At 37.6% G+C, this 23,822-nt stretch overlaps 1 protein-coding gene across 1 annotated transcript; it reads right to left on the bottom strand.

Moving 5' to 3' along the window:
• Positions 1 to 9,628: 9,628 nt before the first annotated feature.
• LOC139468786 (pituitary homeobox x-like) lies at positions 9,629 to 23,452 on the bottom strand. Its single transcript, XM_071250921.1, has 3 exons — positions 22,837 to 23,452; positions 18,816 to 19,018; positions 9,629 to 11,527 (listed from the first exon to the last, which is right to left on the bottom strand). Exons 1-3 carry the CDS (start codon positions 23,054 to 23,056, stop codon positions 10,985 to 10,987), a joined length of 966 nt encoding a protein of 321 aa, XP_071107022.1. The 5' UTR covers positions 23,057 to 23,452; the 3' UTR covers positions 9,629 to 10,984.
• Between the last annotated feature and the right edge of the window lie 370 nt (positions 23,453 to 23,822).

The following is a 23,822-nucleotide window of genomic DNA, read 5'->3' as shown; positions in this document are numbered from 1 at the left end:
TCCCAAAGGAATCGACGATATGATCCTGGTAAAATCGACGATATCATCCCGGTATAATCGACCATATGATCCTGGTAGAATCGACGATACGATCCCAATAGAATCGACCATATGATCCCGGTAGAATCGACGATATGATCTCGGTATAAATCGAAGATGTGATCCTGGTAGAATCGACGATACGATCCCGATAGAATCGACGATATGATCCCGATAGAATCGACGATATGATCCCAGTATATTCGACCACATGATCCTGATAGAATATCGACGATGTGATCCTGGTAGAATCGACGATATGATCCCGGTAGAATCGACGATATGACCCACGCTTGTCGAATATTGGCACTCCGCTTTTCTAGAACTGCGGGTATATCTATATTTTCGAATACCTTGAGTTAAAACACATATGTGACGTCATTCTATTGTTTGGGCGCTCCATTATTTCTAGGGAATGGAGAGTTGATTGTGTTCTCTGCCGCTGTTGCACTTGCTCCGTCGCGAGCTTATCTTTACAAGGCATGTGTTTTGGCTTTTTACAATATTTTGTGTAAGTGTAAGAGTAGAGATGTGTTTTAAGTTGGAGAATAGCTTTGTAACTCTCCATTCCTTACAAATAATGGGCCTCGGCCTCTTTGGGGCCTCTGTTTCATTATTTTTAAGGAATGGAGAATTACTTGGACATCCTCTTTACGACTTCGAGTCAACGAGGTTTCACTGTATAATCACGCGATGTGTCCGTTACTACCGATTCGTTTTAACTGTATTTTGATTAACGATTTGTTATACGTAAACGACGCGCTAGATATGACAAAGTAGACACAATGCATGGATACCAACTTCTTTAATACTGTAAAAAGCGACGTTTCGGAATAGATCCTTATACCGTTGTCAAGAAAGACTGAATGAGGAACATTGAACAGAATATATATTCGGTAGATATGTATTGATTATTATCAATATCGTGTCTACATAATGTCCATAAAAGCATCATTGACAAACACCCGGTGTCCATATCGTTTTAGAATGATTCGTAAAAGAACATCCCCAGGGGCCGCTGTTTACACATATACAAGCCATTTGTTCTCCGCAGCAAGACAGTCAGGAAGTGTGTAAGTGTATATAACGATTCGCCGAACATTCGATGCATCGCGATACTCTGCGCCTCGATAAAAGTATTGTACAGTTACCTCATATCGATACAAAACGAGAATTTACATGTATATATAACGATGATATAAAATATGTTTGAAAATTAAATTTAAAATATTATTTTCTTCCGGTATGTACTGATTCAATAATTGACTCAAATATACTACATGGGTTTTGGGTTAGCTTCTTTTCATTCTCTTAGATGGTAGAATCTGTTTCACTAACGCGACCGGTGTCAGGTTCTTGGCACATCTTCTAGTGATGGTATCGCGAACTTACTATTGAAGTGTGAACCGTATCGCGCCAAACTGTATCATTAGAATCACAGAACTTTTATAGAAGAAGAAGAAGAAGAAGAAGAAGATATACTTGAATGTCATTGTCAGACATCATAATTATGGTATCGCATGTGCAAAGACATTCAAAGTAAAATGTAAAAACCATTAAAATGGAATTACAAAGAAGATGTTATAGTACACATGTACATACACTAAAACACTGACTCCCTTTTCTTCTATAAAGTCTATAACCGCCAACACTGATTAACAAACCTACTAATTAGACAGCACACATACACTGATGGGCAATTATGTTATGTTTTATGTTAGCATGCTTGTAAACCGCAAGACAAAAGAAAACATACACTCATAGTTGATAGCGGCTGAAAATAAACAAATAAGAAATTATTTTTAATGGGGTTGTATTTGTTACGGATATCATACTTATGTTTTGAACCTTACGATTGCAGTGTTTCGTCGACAGCTTAAAGTCCAGTAACGTTTTGTAAGTTTTGGTCAAATCCAATTTTCGAGTGTTTACTTTCCTTTACATGTACTGATAATATATTCCTAACGCACTGAAAAGACGCTGTCGCATGCATCATGATCGTTATCATGAGTGTGAGTGCACGTAAGTTAAAGTTTAAAAAGGTAATTTATGATGTGTAAAAGCGAGAAGTAATAAAACAGTCATGTGTGCAATAAAACCACGACGAACTGCCTCAACAGGAAAGGAAAAATCAAAATTTTTAAAACGTGTATACAAAAATTAAAATTGTAGAAAATGAACAGCAAAGGTCAATGATCTTTTAAAGTTTCAACCACAGTTTTGATAGAAAGCAGGAAGGGCATTTTAGGACTATCGAGGGTACAAAACCTAACGGTCAATTAGCTTCGCACTGACCCCCTCTGGAGACGGCAGAATTCCCGTACATATGCCATCTGTGGGTTGTCCGTCACTGTAACCAGTATCCCACGAACATCTTGGCGATTCCAGCATAACGACGTCGCTAAAACAACAATTGATGTTGTTTTAGTTAATTGTAATGACTTGTAAAGTCATGTTATTATTGTTTTGACACCGCCGTTTGACGTCGGCTGTTTGGAAATTGACGTTTCGGTAGTTCATGTCGCCATGCTTAAAGACTGTTAACACATTCGTAAAGGAAGTTGTGCCTCGCTCAGTAAGGGGCCACTTAGAGCCCTTGGGGGAAAGAAAACATATTCTGCAACAAGATAGCGCTTTATTATTCCTCGCTTCCGCGCCAGTCAAAAAACTTTGGTGAATATTCCATGCTATTGGTAATCCCTTAGAGCTCCGCTTACTCATACACTGAAATTCCCCACAGTGGGAACTTAATTAGAGAGGGCATGTGTCACAGAACTCATTAACAACATGTTTAATTAGTCCTGCTTAGTCAATGTAAATCACGTAATATTCGCCGAAACTAGGCTTCATTACAGCGCCAATCTATTCTCGTCGTCACCCTGTAACGAATGACATGTACGTGTACTCAAAGACTTTAAAAATCTTTCAAGTTTTTCCATTTTTCGCGCCTCTCAGAAATTCCAATTTTGAAACCAGATCGCATAAGTTTATTTTTCCAAATGTTTATACACTCTCACTGATTGTTGATATTTTCTTTTAGGGAATTAAACAGATTCGAGATTTTATCTGATGCACGAAGCGCCGCCAAGTTTCCGGAGAGACAGTTCCTTGTGAAGTGTCCGATTGCAATTGACAACTTGTGTTACGCTCGGATGTCAAGTAGTTGTCAAAACAAGAAATCACTTTCTCCCAATATTGCCCACGAGGGAGCCTAACGCCATGGAGGGGGCATTCCGATAAAAAGAACGTCTAAACAGCTGGTTATCCCGAGAAACATGACCGTCTACAACAGATACAGTTGCTAGGCTTTTCTAATTAAAGAATTCTATGGCTCCATGCACCCAAAGGGATCCGGTGCATTCACAGCAACTAATTTACTAATATAAGAATATGTTGTTTAAATCATTTTTATTGCTAAATAGATTCATGGTTTATAACGCAAGCGCAATTTATGATTTTGTTCTCAGCTATGTTTCCCGCTAACATATTTTTAGTTTTTATTTCGCATGGGTTGAAACGTTGGGAAGATTCGAGTTTGATTTGGAGACTTACACTTCAGGATCGAAGCTAGTATACGAAAAGTGATCATTTTATTTTAAAACTATCAAATCAAGCTGTCGTTGTGGGATTACCAGACAAAATTACGTGGGTTTATGAGATTAATGTAATGTGTCGACAGATGTGGGAGGGTGAATCCAATTTCAACGCTGCTGAAAACTACAATTATCAAACGTTAACGATCACTTCTATTGACAAATGTTTGCGACTTACATTTTATAAGTAATATCAATTATATTTATTTGCAGAACCATTTCATAAGGCGCTTTGTCCTGTATTGAAAAACTTTACTTTACTTTCTAAAATTACTCTTTAGATGAAAAATAGTGGGCGCCGTGAAATCTCTTTCCTTGCCTCCCTTCTAAGCCCATAACGAATCACGAGAGAGAGAGAATGTCCACTTTTGTATAGAATGTTATACTGTTTAACTTGCTGAGATACATTTACAACATACATATACAACTTCGTATCAACGAAACGACAATCTCAATTATCTGTGCACGTGTATTACACCCACCAGTTTAAACTATCCCACGTTTTGTTCCTGCCATTATAATAGCTTATTGTATGTACGAGTGCTGTCACTAGCCACGTTCTACCTGATGTACACTGTAACCCGCATCCCGTTAACTCACACTGTACGTTGCTATAGATTACATAACGCAATCTTTACAAGTCGATGTAATTGATGCTGCTGAACATGCCCAGTTAGACAGGTGTCATTATGAGTAAGAAATACGGCGTATGAACAAAGCAAGAGGCGTCGAAAATAAGCAAGGAGATGCACGTATTGGGAGTGATCGTCTCTTCTCGTCTCATGAATAACATCGCACTTGCCTTGTTAATGTTTAACTAATGCTGCCGAATATTCGATGCATTCGAAAGTGGTTATTTGTATCGTTTATTTGGGAATTATTCTAAACTGCCGGGCAAAAAAAAAGTAAACACTTGAAATTTGGATTTGAACAAAGCCTAACAAACGTTATCAAAACGTTACTATAACGAAACATTGCAAACTTAAGATCCAAAACACGACTGTGACATCCTATTAAATCCATTGCCCCTGAATAACCATTTCTTGTCTGTCTTAATTTTAGTCAAAATAAAATAAAAATTGGTGCGTACAGTCATTTGCCCGGGATTTTGTGCCACTACAATACATGTTCCATTCTCGAAAGGATTTCGAGTTTGAGAGGTTGAGTATTTGAATTTGGTTTATCCAGCAATGTATTGTTAACGAAATGTCAAGTTGTTCCTCTGCCAAATAGAAACTCAGCGAACTAAACATTAACATGGTGTTTCTCCACAGGAATTCACATGCTAGGATGATAAATTCCGTTATATAACCAATTTCGTTTCGTGATTTCATTTCGTGAAGTGTAAAATAGCAAACTGAAATCAGAAAAGCAAACATTTCCTGAAGATATGCACGCCGTGGACCAGACCAAAACACGACCAACCAACAATTCCCTTAAACGGAGCAGAACTGTGCGAAAAAGACTCAAGTCATACTGAATGTTTTTCAAGTTATCTATCTCACCCGCGACTTTAGTTCAAATGGAAGCTTACCGTTTTTCTCAACATGATTTAAAAGTTTCTCGACATATGATAGACATGTTTGTGGTATCCTCCAATGTTGTCATTTATACCAAAATTGCTTTGACCCATTTACAAAGATCCTGAGTAACAACCAAACGTGAGTACATCTCCTCGTTGTACCTGGTTATCTTAAATAATGTTCCGTTATCAATTTCCACATAGCTTACAATTGCATGCACATGAAAAGGATACGATATGACAAGGAATCGCCATCTTTGGCACGTCTGGCTCCGGAAGGAGAGAAAAGGGTTTTCTCTAAGAGTTACCTCCCCTTGGCTGTAACTTGGCTGAATGCCTCTTGAAGCAGGTAATCACCCAACATCCTATCTGCCCAAGACGACAGATCAGGAAAACCTGGGGATAAACAAAACAACGACGGATCTCTCTGTAGACGAAATCCTCAGCAAATATAACGCCATGTTACTCGCGTCTTCAAAGGGGAACTGGAACAATGTCTTGTCTAAAAGTCCATATTTGACACAAGGACAACATGGGTACTCGGCGAGGGGTATTGCGCAATGTGACGCCGGTCTAGTAGTGATATGTCCCTTTATTCATATTCCTTGTTCATAGCTAATCGTGTGTTCTTATAGCTCGTTGTTCTTTTGCCAGGAAATATGCAGGGCAGAATGTGAATGGTGGCACACATCTCTCTTTGGCAAGGAACGATATAGGTTGAAACTTGCGTGTGGGTGTATTTCAAGCGATTGACTCAGCATGCATGTTCTAGGTTTTGTCTTTACCACGGAAACTTGGAAATTAAGAATAAATATTATGGAATTAAAGTCTAATCTTTAATTATCCGATACCTGAACATGTCTCGATGGTCCCTGAAGAGAGAAACGGACTTGAATTGTTTAATAATTGAATTTGTTTTTCAGGAATAAAACTGTAAAAATCTACAAAAAACAAACAGACTACATACATGTGTTATGTGTGTGGATATATTAATATCATGTTAAATACACCTTTAAATAATCATCACGTATTTGTTACCTGCACACTGCCGTGTCTACTTGTCCGAAGTGGAACCTCATTACTTGGAGACAGAAACACTCTATCCCGCATGTATTCACCTACCACGATCTCCTATCGTACATTTACCCTACAATATCACTTTCAACCTGCATCGATTCTGAATAGAACATAATCAGATCTTCCGCTGATGACTTTTGTCTTACTCTTTCATTCATGTACCCTGGTAGATAACAGTACCCTGAGTCTACCACTTATCTATCCTCAAATGATACATGTTGCTATGTAATATGTTCAATACAATTACAATGTGTTATGTTCAATACAATTATCCTACCTATTCATCATATAGTAATTCACTTATCTGGAAAGACGAAATTCATTTATGGTGGTGGGGATGATATTGAATCATTCATGTTCACCTAAGTATTGCCTGCCTGCAATAAAGGCACCACACATGCACATACTGCCATGTCAAGCAACTAGTTTATAACCATCAGTTCGTTAAACAAAAGAAGTATTATTTTTTTCAACATCTCAAAACGATGTTTTTTTATCAATGCTCCTTAAACGGTTGTTTAACGCTTTCACACTTTTATTTAAATAAATCAAATAAAAAACAACAGTTTTTTAAAAATATCAGTTTAGAGTTCGTTTCAAGACACGCACCAGAGATCTACATATCTACTGCCTTCATGAATGTTAGCGTGGGTACACTCACTCTAGAGGGGCCGACCAGCCCATCAGCGAGGTAGACTAGTATTGGCCAGAGTTGATGCGTGACAGAGGTTGTTGTATTATTCAGTACAATAGCCAGAAATGGTTACGTGTCATTGGCTACTATAGAAAACAGGTCAACACTGTTTTTGTATTTATCACATTTACATTAAAGATAAATCGTATAAATCGCACGTCGATGCCTATGAGTAAACATGTGACCTCAATTCAAGACTGTACCTAGTGAAGAAACTATTCACGGGTTGCTTACGAGAGAATCTGTTTTTATAAATCATGTTAAGTAGAAGATGAGGATTAGATATACATGAAACTAAAGTGAGCAGCGATTTTAATGATGTTTTATCCTTTGAAATATTTACTTATCCCTTGGTGTTTGTTTAAAACAGAACCTGAAATGGAAATATAACTATTTCGTACAGGCTTTCTGTTTATAAAATATATCTTCTGTATGTCGCTATAAAGACACACTGATATGTTTGAAACGGTGATAAGTTTAATTAATGTTTTCAAAGAAGAGAAGATCGTAAAACTTTTAAGATTTATGATTTGTGATTATGATTCATAACGACCAGTAAAATGACATCTTTAATGTCTCTCTTGCTGATTCTTTAATGAAAGGCGATCATGTAACATTTGATGTGTTGCTATTGTTTTCTACAGGAAACAGGATTATTTTCTCTGTAACACCATATCCCTGAACTTGGGATGACATCTCATATTTTATTTGTCAGAGTGTGTAATTTTTTATATAAAAATATTAAGTAAATACGATTCCAGGTCTCAGCAGTGTATCAATCATTTTTATAATTACACTTTAAAACGGTGGGAGTTAATATCAAAACACTTCTGTTCAAGCAAATAAGTCGCATTGACACGTTTTTTTTATCTATGGATAATGTTACCTAGATTACAGTCATTAAAACGTCGTTATCACAAATTGACTTTAATTAATATTATTTTCTAACAACACTTACGAACGCGACGTCGCTTTGAACAAATGAATTACATATTTCTGATACATCGAAAAGTATCCGATTCTAACAGTTGATAGTAATTATATCCGAAATACGAACTGTTGAAAATCTCAGTCACATTTCCCATTCATTCTAAACAAATTAAATAAAATGGCTTTACCTCACAAGGACGAATGACAATTACTCAAATAAGCGTATACCTATGCTAAAAACATTTCAAACAGAGCTGAGATAAAGGGTCGTCATTTCCATCCAAATGTGCTGGTATATTCTAGCAAATGTATATTTTTCTTGCAAATGACAGCTACTGTCTAGTCAGATTAGATTTCCACTGAGAAAATCGGAGCTTTTTACGAAATTAAATTGTCGATTTTTATCTTAGAACTGACGATCCCCAATCTCACGGTGTGTATGAAGAGCTCGTCCCCATTGGCAAAATGGGGAAAATGTGAAGGGACAATATCGCCAGCGAAACAAGATTAAAACTACATTACTTCTTCTTATTAATCATTTTCTTGTGATCCGTTTCACGTCTAAATTAATATTTCGCCAAGATGTAATGTTGAGTTTTATACGGGAAGTAATCCCACAGGTGTTTTCACAAGTTTAGTAAAGGGATGGTTAACCTAGGTTAACGAAGGCTTATACCAGTAAAAGAATGTAGTTACGCCAAGCAATGACCCCGGGAGAAGTGGGATAAAGGAAGCATCTGTTTTCGATAGGGGGTATTACCGGAAAATGGGTGACTTTTACAAGGAAACGAAATGAACGGTGCCTTGAAAAAACGAGAGTAATCTATTTCGTGTAAGATTTGTAATAGACTGATCCTTTAAAAGACCACAAGTCGAGTAAAATGGGACGGATTTGTCCCGAAATGGAAACACACTGTCTGCTAATCTTTTCACAGGTTCATCTGAAAGTGGCTTAACCAGGGTCATTTTAAACGGAATACACAGCCGATGTTTTAAGTGGTGTCCACGGGACATGGAAGATTGACGGAAACTGACACACGTATATTGATGTCGATATACACACGACGGGGTGCGCCAGAGGGAGCAGCTCAGTGTGTGATGTCGGGGTGTAGATGTGTTTGGCTCGTGTATATTGCGGGCTGGAAATTGTCAACATGACTTAAATGTCTGTCACAGCGAGAAGATGCAACTTCATGAGCTATACGACCCAGACTTTATCATGCTCAAACTTAAAATCCACATTTCACATCTGATGAAATATTAATAACGTCATGTTTCATAGTAATGAAAGTTAGATGATGTTTGTTAATCTCTCGAAATGGAAAAGTATTATACCAAAAACAAAATCTGATACATTTCCGAGGAATCTTTCACCTTCCACCACGCATCCATTGGAAAAGACTTGTACAAATAAACTATAATGTACCAGATACAACTTTGAACTACGTTCAACTTTCATCCATCAATCCACCTTTGCATGTTTCGTGAACCATCAGTTACAGCTAGTGCATTGCGTCAAAATTAGATTAATCAGGTATTGGACCACTTGACCAGATCGTTTTCACAATTACCGAAACCGTTAACGAAAAATTAACGATTAGGCATTGTGTAGACATCTCAAATTAGCATGTCCCCATCATCAGCAACATTACATACGTATTCTAACCGAAGTTCGATGCCAATGTTCAATTGGGTTGCATGTCTGGCGAGGTAATCATACAATCACCTTTTACAAGTAACTAAAAGACAACATAGAGAAAAAAGTCGGTTATAATCATAATTTATTCAACATTTCTTTCTAAGAAACAGTCATCTACTTTATTCATACTGATATTTTTGTATTTCGGACTTCGCACTGTACACATAAAAACATCATTGTTGTAATTATTCATGATAAAAATGGACAATGACCTTCACATAGCACTCTTACTGACCACCACGGACTCTTGGTCCGCTTTACTATACTCCTCTATATAATGGTCAAATCAATATATTGAATGGCTAATTCGTTAATCGATTATCCCCATTTAATGCCAGCAGAAGGCTTTGATTTGCCTGCCACGTGACTTAAGGGCTAGTGGTTAGCTGGAGGTAATGTTGACCGTGACTGATTTCATCGCGCATAACTGAAAATTACAAGGAAATCTACGGACGTAGTTGTACATTTCATGAGATTCGTGTTATTGTTACCCTTGAAATGAAACAATATGACTGATATGTGCAACGATATGTCATCGATAACTCAGAAATGGACATTTCAATCGTGTTTGATTTGTGCTTTAATCTCGACTTCGATACTTAGGGAGCTGTGTCAGAGGAGACATGTGTCAGAGACTGAAGAAATCTACAAGGAGATGAACTACAGATTTGGCACGCGGTGGCTCTACAGAGAATACAATATATGTCAAAACTATTACGGAAGCTACTGAAAACAGGTATATATAGAAGGTCGTTTAGAAGTTGCTGCTATTCACGGAAGGACGTAGTAATGAGTCAGTGAGAGGCTACCATAGACTTGTCCGACATGTGGGGAGGCCTATAGGACCCGATTCGTTCCCACGCTCCGTTGGGAGGAGTAGCACATCAAAGTCAAAGTTTACATGGAAAGTAATGTCATTTTCCTTTTTATGCATAGTGCAGCGTTGCACTGGCAATATATTCTGGCCCTGCTACTGGCCTGACACTGTTCAGTGGTCAGATGTCCGGTTCTGAGCCTTCTAGCACTGCGTACAATACGTTGGCCGTCACAGCCGGCATTTGTCCGTTCTTCCGTCGGTTGACGTGGGCCCAGATAGCGTTTGCTGTCTGTACCAATCCCTGACTCAGGCGGGATCGGTTTTTGGACGTCGTGGAGAATGACATGACGGATGAACTCACGATATATCAAATTACAGAAACACTCACACAAACACATATACATACAAGTCTTGCCACGAGGTCCTCGCCTCACCACATAATCCCTGATTTGTGAATTTCACCTCGCCCTGGCACGTATTTCAAATACTTATGCCACGGGTTCCGCTGCTGCCCTCAGCTTTAAAACGATTCGTCGCTTTTGGCAGTAAGGTCCATGAGAACAGAGACTCTCAGTTCCCACCAAGTGTAACCCAGCTAGTAGAAGGCCCATCTTCAGACGCTACCCCCATTGCCTACAGTGGCGTACTGGCATGCTGATAGTGTTGGTTGTCTGCTGGCCATCGGGCCGTAGGGAAACGTCGCATGCTGTTTGGCCTTGAGTCGCAGAGCGGCAATACTATTCGAGCATTGGTCCCTGTTGATATAGTAGGGTGGGGCTGGCGGTGCGTAGGGGCAGGGAGTAGAGGGTGAGTTCATGTTTCCCGGAACGCTCGACACACCGGCCACCATTGATGAGTTTATACTGTTGATGTTATTCGGTGAAGACGTGAACCCCAACGGTTGAGTAGAAACGACGGAAGACAAGTGTGGGTTCACGGGACTGTTCATGTTCATGTTCAACCCCCAGGGAAACGTCTTTGACCCCAGGGGCGAGGGGACCTTCGTGGCCCAGTTGTTATATGAATACCCTGTATACAACCCGTCATCAAACGGCGGCTGCATCAGCCCTGTAAATTGTGTTCCGAACCCGTTCTTGAAAGTGTCCATGTTGCGTTCTCGCTTTCTCCATTTGGCTCTTCGGTTCTTGAACCAAACCTGCAAACAAGAGATAAATATATAATATCACATGCAAAATAAACACATTCTACCAAATAAGGTGACATATATTTCCCATTTTACGTCGGATTAAACATCACCACCAAGAACGTTATAACAACTCGTGTTGAAATCCAATTGTCTCATTCCCAGATATACGATACATTCCTTATCTGAATGACAAATGGTAAGAAAATAATATGAATAATACAACTGACGAGATGAGCCTCAAAGGGGACTGTTAATTAGATATCTAAAAATATAACTTCTTATGTACATGCTTACACGCGTTTACGTAAAAAAAATGTATAGAAAGTTTTCAAAAGTAAATCTCTTTGCTCAGAATTCAGGTATTTTTAGGGTTACATTACGGCGACGGGTGTTACATTTCCATCGAGTGGTACTCGTATATATAATTCACGAAGATGCACATCCTAATCAAACAGATTGAGTTTCGTGAGGTAAAAAAGTTTCCTTTTCCAAGGCTGCATAAAATTAACTGTTCCTTGTACTGTGTGTTCATTGGTTGTAACGTTGGCAGCATTCAACTTAAAACTGAAATAGTTTTCTGTAACCGAATTAAGGTTCTAAATCGTGTGAAATATTTCAAGTACTAGGAGCCCAAGTCATGCAAATAGCAAAGCAATAAGAAAGCGGACAAGCTGGAACTTTATTTAAATTAAATTTAAAATGCTTGGAGAAACATTCGCGAACAACTGGGAATAAAGAAATAGGTCATTGTTGTATGACAATTAAATCTAAATTTCATAAAAAGAGACGAGATGGATGTAACTCACGATATATGGCAAAACAGTAATATTAATTTTCTCGACTGGATAATATTTCATGTGTGGATTCACTACGTCAGATCTAAAAGCTATTATAGTCACATCTGATTTATTCATAAATAATATTAGGGAAACTATGTTCCTTGTCATGCAGTGATTTTCGATATATATTGACGCATACCCACACAGAGGGTGTTGATGAGGGAAGCCGCCTCACAAATCCGCCATAAATTATGTACAATTGCGCCCAAAACGATTAACAATTATAAACAGCTGTGTTTATTCGTTTCAGTATCGATATTGTCTTTATATAGTGGGCACAGGTGAAAGAGATTAAAACATTGAAAATAGTCCCCATATAGCTGATGTTACAAGCGTTTACAGCATTACCGTGAAATACCTGTGTTGTTCAAATGATTTTATTGATTTAATACTTTCTATATCCCAATTCAATTTTACGAAATATTTCGACGCACTGTTTCTCAAAGTCTAAATATCGCACGATAGTTTATCGTTATTTAAGAGCGACATACCAAAGCCTACATGGCAGTTTAGGCGAGTTTCAAACTTCTAATTGGCTATTTTTAATGTAATTTCATTACCAAGAAGGCCCATATGTTATAGTGCCATGTTCAGATTTCAAAACAATAACTAAATGACCACATCTTAGTAATTGAAGGCGGCATTTTAAGGGTAAAAGCAATAAACAGACACGCTTTGGAAGCGTTACCGATAAGCCTTATCGCAGCCATCTTGGCGCCACAAAACCAATTAATTTTCTTCGATTTTCCTCTCGAAACTTCAAAGATTCGAGGATGTGGAGGAAATGGATAGATAAATATTTCATTACAGTTATTCAGTTGACAACACTTCTCAAAATGAATAGTACTTAACGCCTTGGGTTGTTGTTTGTGACCAATATGACTCGGGGAAATCGTTTATGCTGCATTAAGACTAATTAAGTTGTTGGTTAATAGTTGTATTAATATTTGTATTTGGTAACACTGACACGACAGAAATTAAATTCTAATTATAACGTATCACTTGATAAACAATTCCATTAGTGAAATAAATCAAGATGGGATTTCAAGATTTGTATTGTACGGAACGAGTCAGTCGTAATTAATAACGATTGTGAAAACGCGTTTACGGAAATTGACAAAATATAATCTTTACAGTGTACAATTATTCCCATTTAACCTTTTGTTGGTGTAACTTTTACATTTCTGCTTCAATATAAGAAGGCCCTATAATTGCTTTGAAACATTAATAACAGAGTTCATGTTTTAAAATCAATGTTGTTCCATCTAGAATTCACACATTCCCTCTTACACGTTCAATGCAATTTTTACCTCACATATTACATGTCCTATTTTGTAGTCAGAAAACGTTTTCCCAAATTAAAAAACTGCAAAAGTGTATCCTCTGTTATAGTTAATCCAATATAGAGCTCATTAATATCAGATTTAAAAAAATATATATTAAAGCGAATGATTGCTTAACTTTAAAATGTTTATAAAGATAGAAGTTCCAAGGTTGAATATGGAATAGTAGCGGCCCATACTAAGCACATTCGTCAGGGCCTGCTTGGTTTCAACCACTTGAGACATCCATCGACGCGCAATGTTCTGTCATGAGGAAAATTATGACACGACGAATTTAAGAAAAATGTGTACCCCGTTATCGGGGCAGAGTTTCCCATTTTGAAAACAACCCATCCTTATTCATAAAATGCTGATATTGTAATACTAATATCATCTAAAGAAATAAACTTATTATTAAGTACCCTTCGAAATTACACCCCTCCCCAATCACACACCTGCATAACACGTTGTAAACCATACCGTGTAATTGATTGTTAAAAGGTGCTTTTGGGTATGTTAAGTTTCCTTTAGACGAAAACAATATCATAAAAAAACTAAATGACTTGATGAACTCGAAATGAATACCTCTTGTTATACGACACTGCTAATTCCTCTATTATGAGAGGTAACTGAATCGAAACGGCATGTAGTGATTGCTTGTGTGCAGTCGTTTTCGCACTGAATCATAAATTGTAAAACACCCTTTAATAAAATCGGGGCTATTGTGATGTAGAGCTACCACGTTGAGCGATCGTTGTTATGCTTAATGTTTCTCTAGTAAACATCTCAATCGAAAATGACACTATTGCCCGAATATCCGCTGATGCAGCTTAACAGTATATATACCTGCAATTATGTACGCCATGTTGATGCAAAACACAGTAAGCGACAGAAAACTAGTTTTCGACTATATTTTCAAATCGTTGGTTTGGTATAGATGTGTTGACCCTAAAACTTCTTTAGAAGAGTGAGAAAGCCAATATCTTGTGACAAATTTCAACAGAAAACAGTGCACTACCAAATCCTGGAGTTGTTTAAGGGCAAGACATCTCAAACGATATTTGTACATAGATTGAAGTGTAACTTACACATCCTACTTTTCATATTGCATAAACCACATTCCCATTCTTCGTCTGTGCCAAAATCTATGTAAAACTGCGCCGTTCGCGTCTACTGTGAAATTCCAATCAGGGCTATTGGCAAGTACAGAACTATTTCTTACTAATTCACATCATTAGAGGGAAGGGGAGCGCACCAAACCTCCACACAACGTGTTTGACACATGGAGTCAATCATTGAGATGTACATAGTTATATATAACCCGTCTGTACCAGCATTCATCCCTGGGTCATAACAAAGCTAGTTCACCCTATATTTTGCTAATAGGACATTAATGCTATGTATTCAGTTCTGAGAGAAGTAGTTCTAGATACAAATCTGAAAGTATTTCGTTCAAGTTCGTCATACGTCGGGAAAAATCGGAAAATCTGACGAAGCGAATGGAACACGATTTTCGCTTGATTTAATCTGCTTCTAAAAGCAGGATTTCACCAAATTAATATGTTTACACTAGAAGAGGAAAACGGGCCAGGGTTTCCACTAATTTCGGGGCAATTTGAACCTTGCAATCGCCTTCCTGTGGTTCTTGAAGATAGAGGGTTTGACTCCCTTTCGGTTTTGGGTGTTAAAGGGGAAGGAGCGTAACACAGGGTCCTTGGATACGTCATATATAATGGCGTTAAAACCTGATATAGTGTAACGTTATAGGAAAAGTTTTTAAATTCTTCCAAGGAAATTAAAGAAGTCGACACGAGAGACAGGAATCTGAGTGAAGGGTTTTTATATACGTATTGCATACCGTGACTAAACGTTAACGCACTGTTTATGGGACACTACATTAGAATTCTGGGGGTGAGATGAGAGGATAGACTATAGGTAGATTAATCAAATTGGCATCCACGATCGCGGGTAGCGAGGAACACTGGCCGAGGGGAGCGGTAGATTTAATTAGATACATCGCTTTGCTCGTCACACAGCGAACAAACGGCTATCGCTCTTGTAATTTTCGGTGTAAACAAAAACGAAATACGCCACCCCTTATGTTCACGAGAAGTGGTGGACGGCGATGGCGAGACTTCGGCGTTAGGTCCACACATTGCACGAGACTGCACATTTCACCAAAGCGCGTGTGGGAAATAGACACGTTTTGGCCACTTCTCTTAACACAGTTGATCGCAATTCCGCTAGCCTTATTTGCCTGAGTAAAGTAACGTATTTAAGCCAACCCGATGTACGATGGAGCACCCGACAGCGTCGACCGTCCACCAAACTGTTGATAGGAATGTGAGAGTACTCGCGAGGAATCAGCAAACTTTCTGTCTATGTCTCCAACAATCTCGCTCATCCCCTTAATGCTCCCATACGAGGGGCACGCAATCCCATTGCTCGCTTGCGGATCAGCTTACAAAACCAATAAATTTAGGTAAATGAGTTTCTCATAAATCAACATCATAACCAGATTGCTCTCATACATGACTCAATTTTTTCAAACATAATTAATACCCATGCATAGATTACGACGGGCTCAAATAACATGACGCTCGGTTTAATATTTTGCACCAAAGCCAATTAATTTTTGTTAATAACCAAATTGAAATTCTGTTTTAATATTCAAAAGTGGTGTTACTTACAAATGGACTCGATATATTTGCATGCCCGTCCAGAATTCCACGTTCGGGGGGATTTCAACAAACCGCGACGGCTGGATCTGATTACTGAATAATATTTGCTTTTCTGGTTTTTCGCAGACTCCTTTTACGAAACATTAACAGCTACTTTGCAAACCTTGTAAATAAACTTTGAAACGCTAACTTCGACTAACCACCTATGCCTCTGCCATCCCCCAACGATGATCACCACCGGATATTATTTATTTTTCTGGCCTTAAACAGTTTATTTCTCTGTTAGACCAACACGCGTCGGATCGTAAAGAAAACAAGTCCATTACTAGAGCAAAGAGCAATTGATTTTGCTTGCAAACTTAGGCCTATGCGCCGAAACACATGTATTTGATTGTAAAAATATCAATACACTCACTATCATAGATCGCAGTGTTTTCCCTCCAACAACATAGCCAGCAATAAGCTAATAGAGATCCTCAGAATAATAGTTGTTGATTCAATTTCAGTGAAAAACAAAACGGGCGTTGTGGGCTTTCATTTTGTAAACTACAGATATCAATGAGGAAACACTGGTTTGATTTATTAGTTATACTGCAGTTAAGTCTCTGAGTGTACAAATAAATGTACTTCCTGTTATTGAGTTGATCCTTCTTTAAAATACATCTGGTTTCTTAAAATGTATAAATATATGAATTTGTGGTATCAGCCGTATATAATTCATTCCTCCGACCCCCTCGGCCATCCAAGCCCAGTCTATCCTACACGCCAAAACAGTACACATTATATATACATCTGTATCTTAGCAATACACATTATATATCTCTATTACAACAATACCCATGATATATCTGTATTATAACAATACACATATATCTGTATTATAACAATACACATATATCTTTATTACAACAATACCCATGATATATCTGTATTACAACAATACACATTATATATCTGTATTTTAACAATACACATTATATAACTGTATCATAACAGTACACCTTATATATCTGTATCATAACATTACATTATATAACTGTATAATAGCAATGACTTAGTGCCTTCAAGCCTGACAAGCTATCTACTTAAATTTATTACATTATACATGTAGTAAAAATATTTTGATATTTACCTATAATTATTACGGACAAGAATGTGTTTCGATATATACGTTGATATTGCATTATAATCTACGTTGATATTGTATTAGTAAGTATAATTATTGCATTTGGCGTTGGATGATAAGCACTTATTGTTGGACATAAATATTTATTCTACCCGTGTTCATTCATTCAAATTTGTAATGGGGGTATTAAAACATTAACGCAATGAATATACCAAATTATATTATGATAATGAGGCAGCCCCTGGCTATCGGTTAAAATCAAATTTATTCATATACTCATGAACAACTCAGATTTCAGTTTATCTACCTGGGCAGATATTAGCATTCTCCGTAATATACCTGTATATTCAACTAAATCCTTTTGTTGAACGATTACTTTCAATGCATGATTTAATATATGATACATCAGTTCTATTTCTTTCTAACAAAAGCATGAAATTGAAAGTTATCTGTAACACATTCGGATTTTAATGATTTCGATATCAATTTTTGCTCGAATCGCCTTTCATAGTCGACAGTTTCAAACGTGATCAACATGGTCGCAGCATGTGGTCAATTAGGAGTACCAAAAACTTGAATCGCAAACCCAATATGAAAATTATATTTGTTGCATCCTATTATTGCGTTGTGAAATAAATTTGAAAATATATCTATTTTTGTCTCACATGAACTAGATACACGAACATACATTGTTTACCCTAAAATATGTGTGATGATATTATACTTTCCAATGCTTTGTGCTAGATTACATAGTAAAATATTGATATATTCAATATATAAATATGCTTTGTCGTGGACATGTTAATAATGAAATTCAAGACGATACACCGCCCTTTCACAACACCTTTGAACAAGGACTAATGAACACAGTTAATAGATTGTTTATCACGCTAAAGCTCATATGCACACCAACAAGTATACTATAGACAATTCCATAGCTAGTTATATCGACATATTTGAAGCCCAAAACATACTAGTTTTGGGAATAAATACATATGCAGATTATCGTTTTATGAATCAAATGTGTATCAATTTACATACTTATATTCAAGTCCTTTCAATAATCCTACATAAATTGTGTTCCATTTTTGAATTGTGATACAAACGTCAACAGACACCCTAGTCCCCTTGCCGCAGTACCAAGTAATTGTGTTATTAACAATATTCTAGTTTTTCCATTACATGAAATGTATCACATAAGTATATTAGAACAATGTAACTTGTCAATATCATTAGCGACATTATATCATTTCCGCTTTCATAATTCATTTTTTTCTTTATTCGTTAACATCACCAAAGTAGCTAATGTGACAATAGATCAGAACCTACCCTAACTCGGGCTTCAGTTAGATTTGTCCATGCTGCGATTTCCTCCCTCGTCGCCATGTCGGGGTATCGGTTCCTGGCAAACGTTGCCTCCAGTTCCTGCAGTTGCTGACTAGTGAAATGAGTACGTTGCCGACGTTGTCTTTTTTTCTTTGCGTTCTCCTCGGAACTGTCCTCGACTTTGGACTTACTTGCATCGTTGGAATCTGATAAATAAATATATATTATAGCAAACATATATCATTGTACACCTAGAAATGGCATTTGGACATGTAATGTATGATATATCGAATCTGTGAAATGAAATGTTCGATCAAGGATGTTCAGCATCCTTTCACATAAATCCATTGTTGAACACACTGTTCATGGACGCTGTTTTCCAAATCGGTAATATTTATTCACGTAATTAATAGTTTGCGAACAAACACAAATATACTTTGAGTACCGAGGGCAGGTTAGTGAAGCTATTATGTCAATAACACTCAAACTTTCTCATAACAGTTCCAGAAAACAGTTGTGGTTGTTTTTTGTGTGTAATGTGTCGACGTTTTTGAATATACACATGAATAGATTCCTTATGGTGTTATGAATATACGAGAGAAGGGTGGACATATACTTGTATGTAATATGTCTCATTCTGAAACTTTATCCATTCCATTTTGATTCATATTTCAGTACAATGTATTGATCTGGTTCAAATGGATTTAAAATATCTATAAAATATGAAGCTGTAAAGTTGTAAAAAATGACATAGTATATTACCTCACACATGATTGAATATTTTGTAATTTGAAAACTAAATCATGTTTACAAGTTCCGTGGAATGAGTTGATGGTGTGATTGAGAAGCCTTTTTGAATAAATATGGACTCGTTGTAATTATTAATGCATTGTACATGAATGTGCTTGATGCCACATTCCCAAAACAAATATTTATTTTGAAAACTAAATTATCTTACCGATAAACTTAAACACGAAAATCAATGAGTTAATTGTTCTCTTTACATTTAACACAGCTTGACAGCATTAGCACACAGTGCCATTTTGTAGCGAAATCGATAAGTAATAATTTACTCATGTCAATAAAGGAACCATAAGTTCAAAACAGATGTCAGTAATATTTTACTTATCGACCTAAGCATTGATCCCTTGAAAAACACCCATTATTTTATATATTTCAAAGGGACATATTGTTTTAATGCTCATTGTAAACAGGACATTAATTGAAATATATTAATATCCAATATATTAATTACAACTTCCATGACAGCTACAACGATAACGTGTCAACAGATTTACGTTGTAGTCGGGATCCTATTATCTAGCCATATACACTAAAACAGTAACACGTTAACTTATTGCTCGTAGAGATTAAATTTTCAATGTGCAATAATTCACTCAACCGGAGTTTATTATACGTCTTCAATAAGATATCGTTCTTTGAGATTTGAAATTGACACGATAAATAAAAGATGAAACGACCTGGCCTGCCAAACTTTCAAAGTCAGTTTATGAATGATTTTCACGAAGGTCAGCGAAGTCACGGAAGAAACATTGAGGCTGTTTATTTTGTAGTTGATATATCAAGGCAGCGGTTGCGGAGAGCGCGCGTGTTTACAGGAAACAGCAATCCAGGATTACAAGACGTCCCAAATCCGTATTGTCTCAAACGCTGGTACTGTGCCTGAATGTCTAAAATGAGACGGAATTGGATATCATTCTGTAGATGAGCCTACACGTAATAACGATAGAACGAAACCCGAGAGACGTGAACGCTACTCTAGCCTTCCTTCTTCCCATCGGACCAAACAAGCCGCCATAGCAAGGTCGAAGGGGGCCTCTGCGTGGTAAAAAAAATATCTGAAGCCAATTTTCATGCTGCAATTGAAGCTAATTAGAGCTTGAACAAGTTTTCCTAGACTTAGTGACTGAGATAATGTGCCCCTGGCCAGAACATCGTACTCAATTGTGTGCAAGGTGGCGATTATTTGTTTTTCACTCCAAGCCGTTAAGGGAAAGGTAAAATATGAATATTTATGTATTGTTGAGGCGAACAATGATATTATAATACCCAAACCGTCAAAATTATTTCACGTCACGATTGGAACGTATATTTTAAATAATAAAAATTTTACTTTTCGGTATGTATTTTTAGATTCGAATTCTTACATATGCGAAGAAACTTTGTCGAAAACATCTTAATAGAACGTCGAAAACATCTCAACAGAACGTCGAAAACATCTCAGAAGAATGTAGGCACACCTGGCATGAGCAAAAGTGTATAGAATGTCTTCACCAAATAATAAATTTCAATTTAGTTTAGTTTAGCTGAGGAAACAATAGTTTGATATTTTATTTATACACTATGTCAACTTTAATTGCTATCTTACGTGTGTAAACTATATAAATGACAACTGTTGTCAAATCTGATTGTTAGTAAAGTTGTGGTGTTATGATTTTATAGCTGTTATATGTTTCTGTTTAGTTTATGACGATATGTTATCAGAATATGTTGCAAACCGTGACTGGGGTTTACTTATCATTTAGGTGTATAAACATATAAAGAACGGAGCATGGAAAATCACTCCACATACCCCTGCACTGTTCCTCATCACCATAAACACCACGTGGCACCACTTATGTTGGGAGTACTTTATATGCACTAATTAATATTAGGTACTTAGAGCATCGCATTATAAATGTTATATTAAGTTACATGTTGCTGCAGATGATAAGATTTATCTTGGGGAAAACAAAAAGAACTTGAACATGTATGTTTCCACTAATCACGCTGCCACAGGAATATCAAAGTTTTCCATATATACTTTATAGTTATTAGAATATTAACCATCAGTATTCATCACATATAAATACGAGGTAGTGACGATATGGGTATTAAAAGAGAAGGTTTATATTACAAACAAGAGTTATTACACAGAGTTTATAAAACATTCTAATTTAATTACAAGTCAATTTTCATGCATATGTTAAGTAGCGTATGTAATGGTTTTCTTAGCGCGTTTAATATGAACCTAATAGAGGATACAAGTTCAATTAGCTTGGCGTATCATTCAGTTAGAATGGCAAAAGGCATGTATGGAATGTTTATTACCGTGAAAACATTGCTCGATGCAATTCAACGTTGATTATAAGCAATATTTAACAGACATTTGTCCTGCGTACTACGTTTAATTAGTTTTCTTGGCGTCAAAATATTGAAATAGAGTGTTTGAGACAGTGCGGAAAGGAAATACTCCAGACTATTTAGTGCAAACCGTACCCATCCGACCTTTAGGCATTATGATGTGCTTAAATCAACAGGAATTAATTCCACGGTGCCAATAATATCTTGTTCTGTAAGTGCTTGAATAACGGTGACGAACCCACGAGTAATTTCAGTTGAACTTATCAAGCGCTATGGTATCTTCTATCTGTATGAAAGGAATCAAGGTAAATTGTCACACCTGCCCATCGTGTATATTTTGATTGCAACTGACATGACACTGACATGAAAACGACGAAGATTCTTCAAGACGGTCTAATAGGTTAACACCGAACGCAAACGTGCTGAGGGGAAATTGACATGAATTGACCTGTGCCGAATTGACGAGTGAATTGACAAGGGGAGATCGATAGAAGTAACGTCAGCGTTGGGGAACATCACTGTTAAGTGCATCGTGGATGCGATACGAGTAGGTTGTTTATATCGCGAAGTTGCTGAAATGCACACCGGCTCCCTCGTGCCGGGAGATGGCGTTACTCGTTTCATATGATACAACACGCCCGTGTAATAAACATCAAACGCAGCAAAATACAACATTTCTGTAAAAATCTATCGCGGTCGATGTCCGACGCTACACATCTCCTTGCCTTACCCCTCTCGCGGAATACAATGACAACAATTTATTCGCATAGCCTGCACGTTGTCACTCGTATTTGGCACTAGATTAGATAGCAGTGAGGTATATGACTGTAATATACACATGTAAATGTGTCGGGCGGTATTTCCGTACCGTCGACCCTACCTGATTTCTCTGAAGAAGCGTCTGTAGATGTGACAGTACTGATTGAAGCATGACTCGAACATTGTCCTGATCCAGACAGTGGTAACTCACTGGTCACTCCACTGCCACTGCCCCCGGAACTTTCCGTTAAATGATGCATGGTCATTCCACTACTCTGTCCTGTAGGTTCGCAGCCGGCCACTAGTTCGTCCAAACAGAGGGAATCATTTAACGAGTCCATCTATCCTGTAAAAGTCTGTCCACGACCGCTGATATAGGCGGTCAGGGTTAAGAGTGTCCGATGCGCTGTGTATCCGCTGGGCTTGTTCACTGTGAATGAGAGAGGGTGGGTCCACCGCTGATAGACTTGTACACCTCAGCTAGTCTCTACACAAACTATCACTAGAATACTCCCAAGGGTCTCGACAACCAACAACCGTTAACTTATCGACGGTCCTTCCGAAGTGATATTCACCGTCGCTGTGGCCATTGACAAAATGCAACACAGGCCTGTGTCTCCGTCGGATACATGTAAATACTCATATGCATAAGACCAAGGCGGTTTTACTGGGCCGTGTGTTTGTTAGAGGCTTAAAAAGCTGTAGGGGCGCATCAATCACAAGAGTCCGGGACGAAAAGCGAGCATGGCTATTTGAGCATGCCTGGCGCGTGACGTCACAGCAAACACCGAGTTCTCTCGAGGCGGCCTGCGCTACGATAGGTCGAACGCAGTCAGAGGCGCTACAGCCCGACTTCTACCTGTCATTGTAGTTGTGAGATTTGCATGCTCTAGCTCGTGGTCCTACGATAATTAGATCACGAATAGGGGCCGCTTCTTCTTCATAATCTATCTATTTTGCGGATGAAAGCTGCCCCATGGCCAATCAGATGGAGGAAAAAAGACGCAGTTTTCCCACCAATACAGCGTTTGAGTATCAGTGATCGGGAAGAGAGCTTCTGTTCACTTTGCACAATTAGGCGTAAAAACACTGAAAAGAACTTGGTAA

Source organism: Haliotis cracherodii, unplaced genomic scaffold (genome assembly GCF_022045235.1).
Source record: "Haliotis cracherodii isolate W230 unplaced genomic scaffold, xgHalCrac1.p SCAF_2, whole genome shotgun sequence".
Taxonomy (NCBI): domain Eukaryota; kingdom Metazoa; phylum Mollusca; class Gastropoda; order Lepetellida; family Haliotidae; genus Haliotis; species Haliotis cracherodii.
Note: the sequence above shows the minus strand (reverse complement) of the source record. Positions and strands in the feature narration are given on the sequence as shown.

Excerpts from the sequence above, each read along its gene's own strand:
- LOC139468786 (XM_071250921.1), bottom strand. The coding sequence starts at position 23,056 with ATGGACTCGTTAAATGATTCCCTCTGTTTGGACGAACTAGTGGCCGGC. Across the intron at positions 19,019-22,836 it reads CGCTTCTTCAGAGAAATCAG|ATTCCAACGATGCAAGTAAG; the intron begins GTAGGGTCGACG and ends TTTATTTATCAG. Across the intron at positions 11,528-18,815 it reads TAACTGAAGCCCGAGTTAGG|GTTTGGTTCAAGAACCGAAG; the intron begins GTAGGTTCTGAT and ends TCTTGTTTGCAG.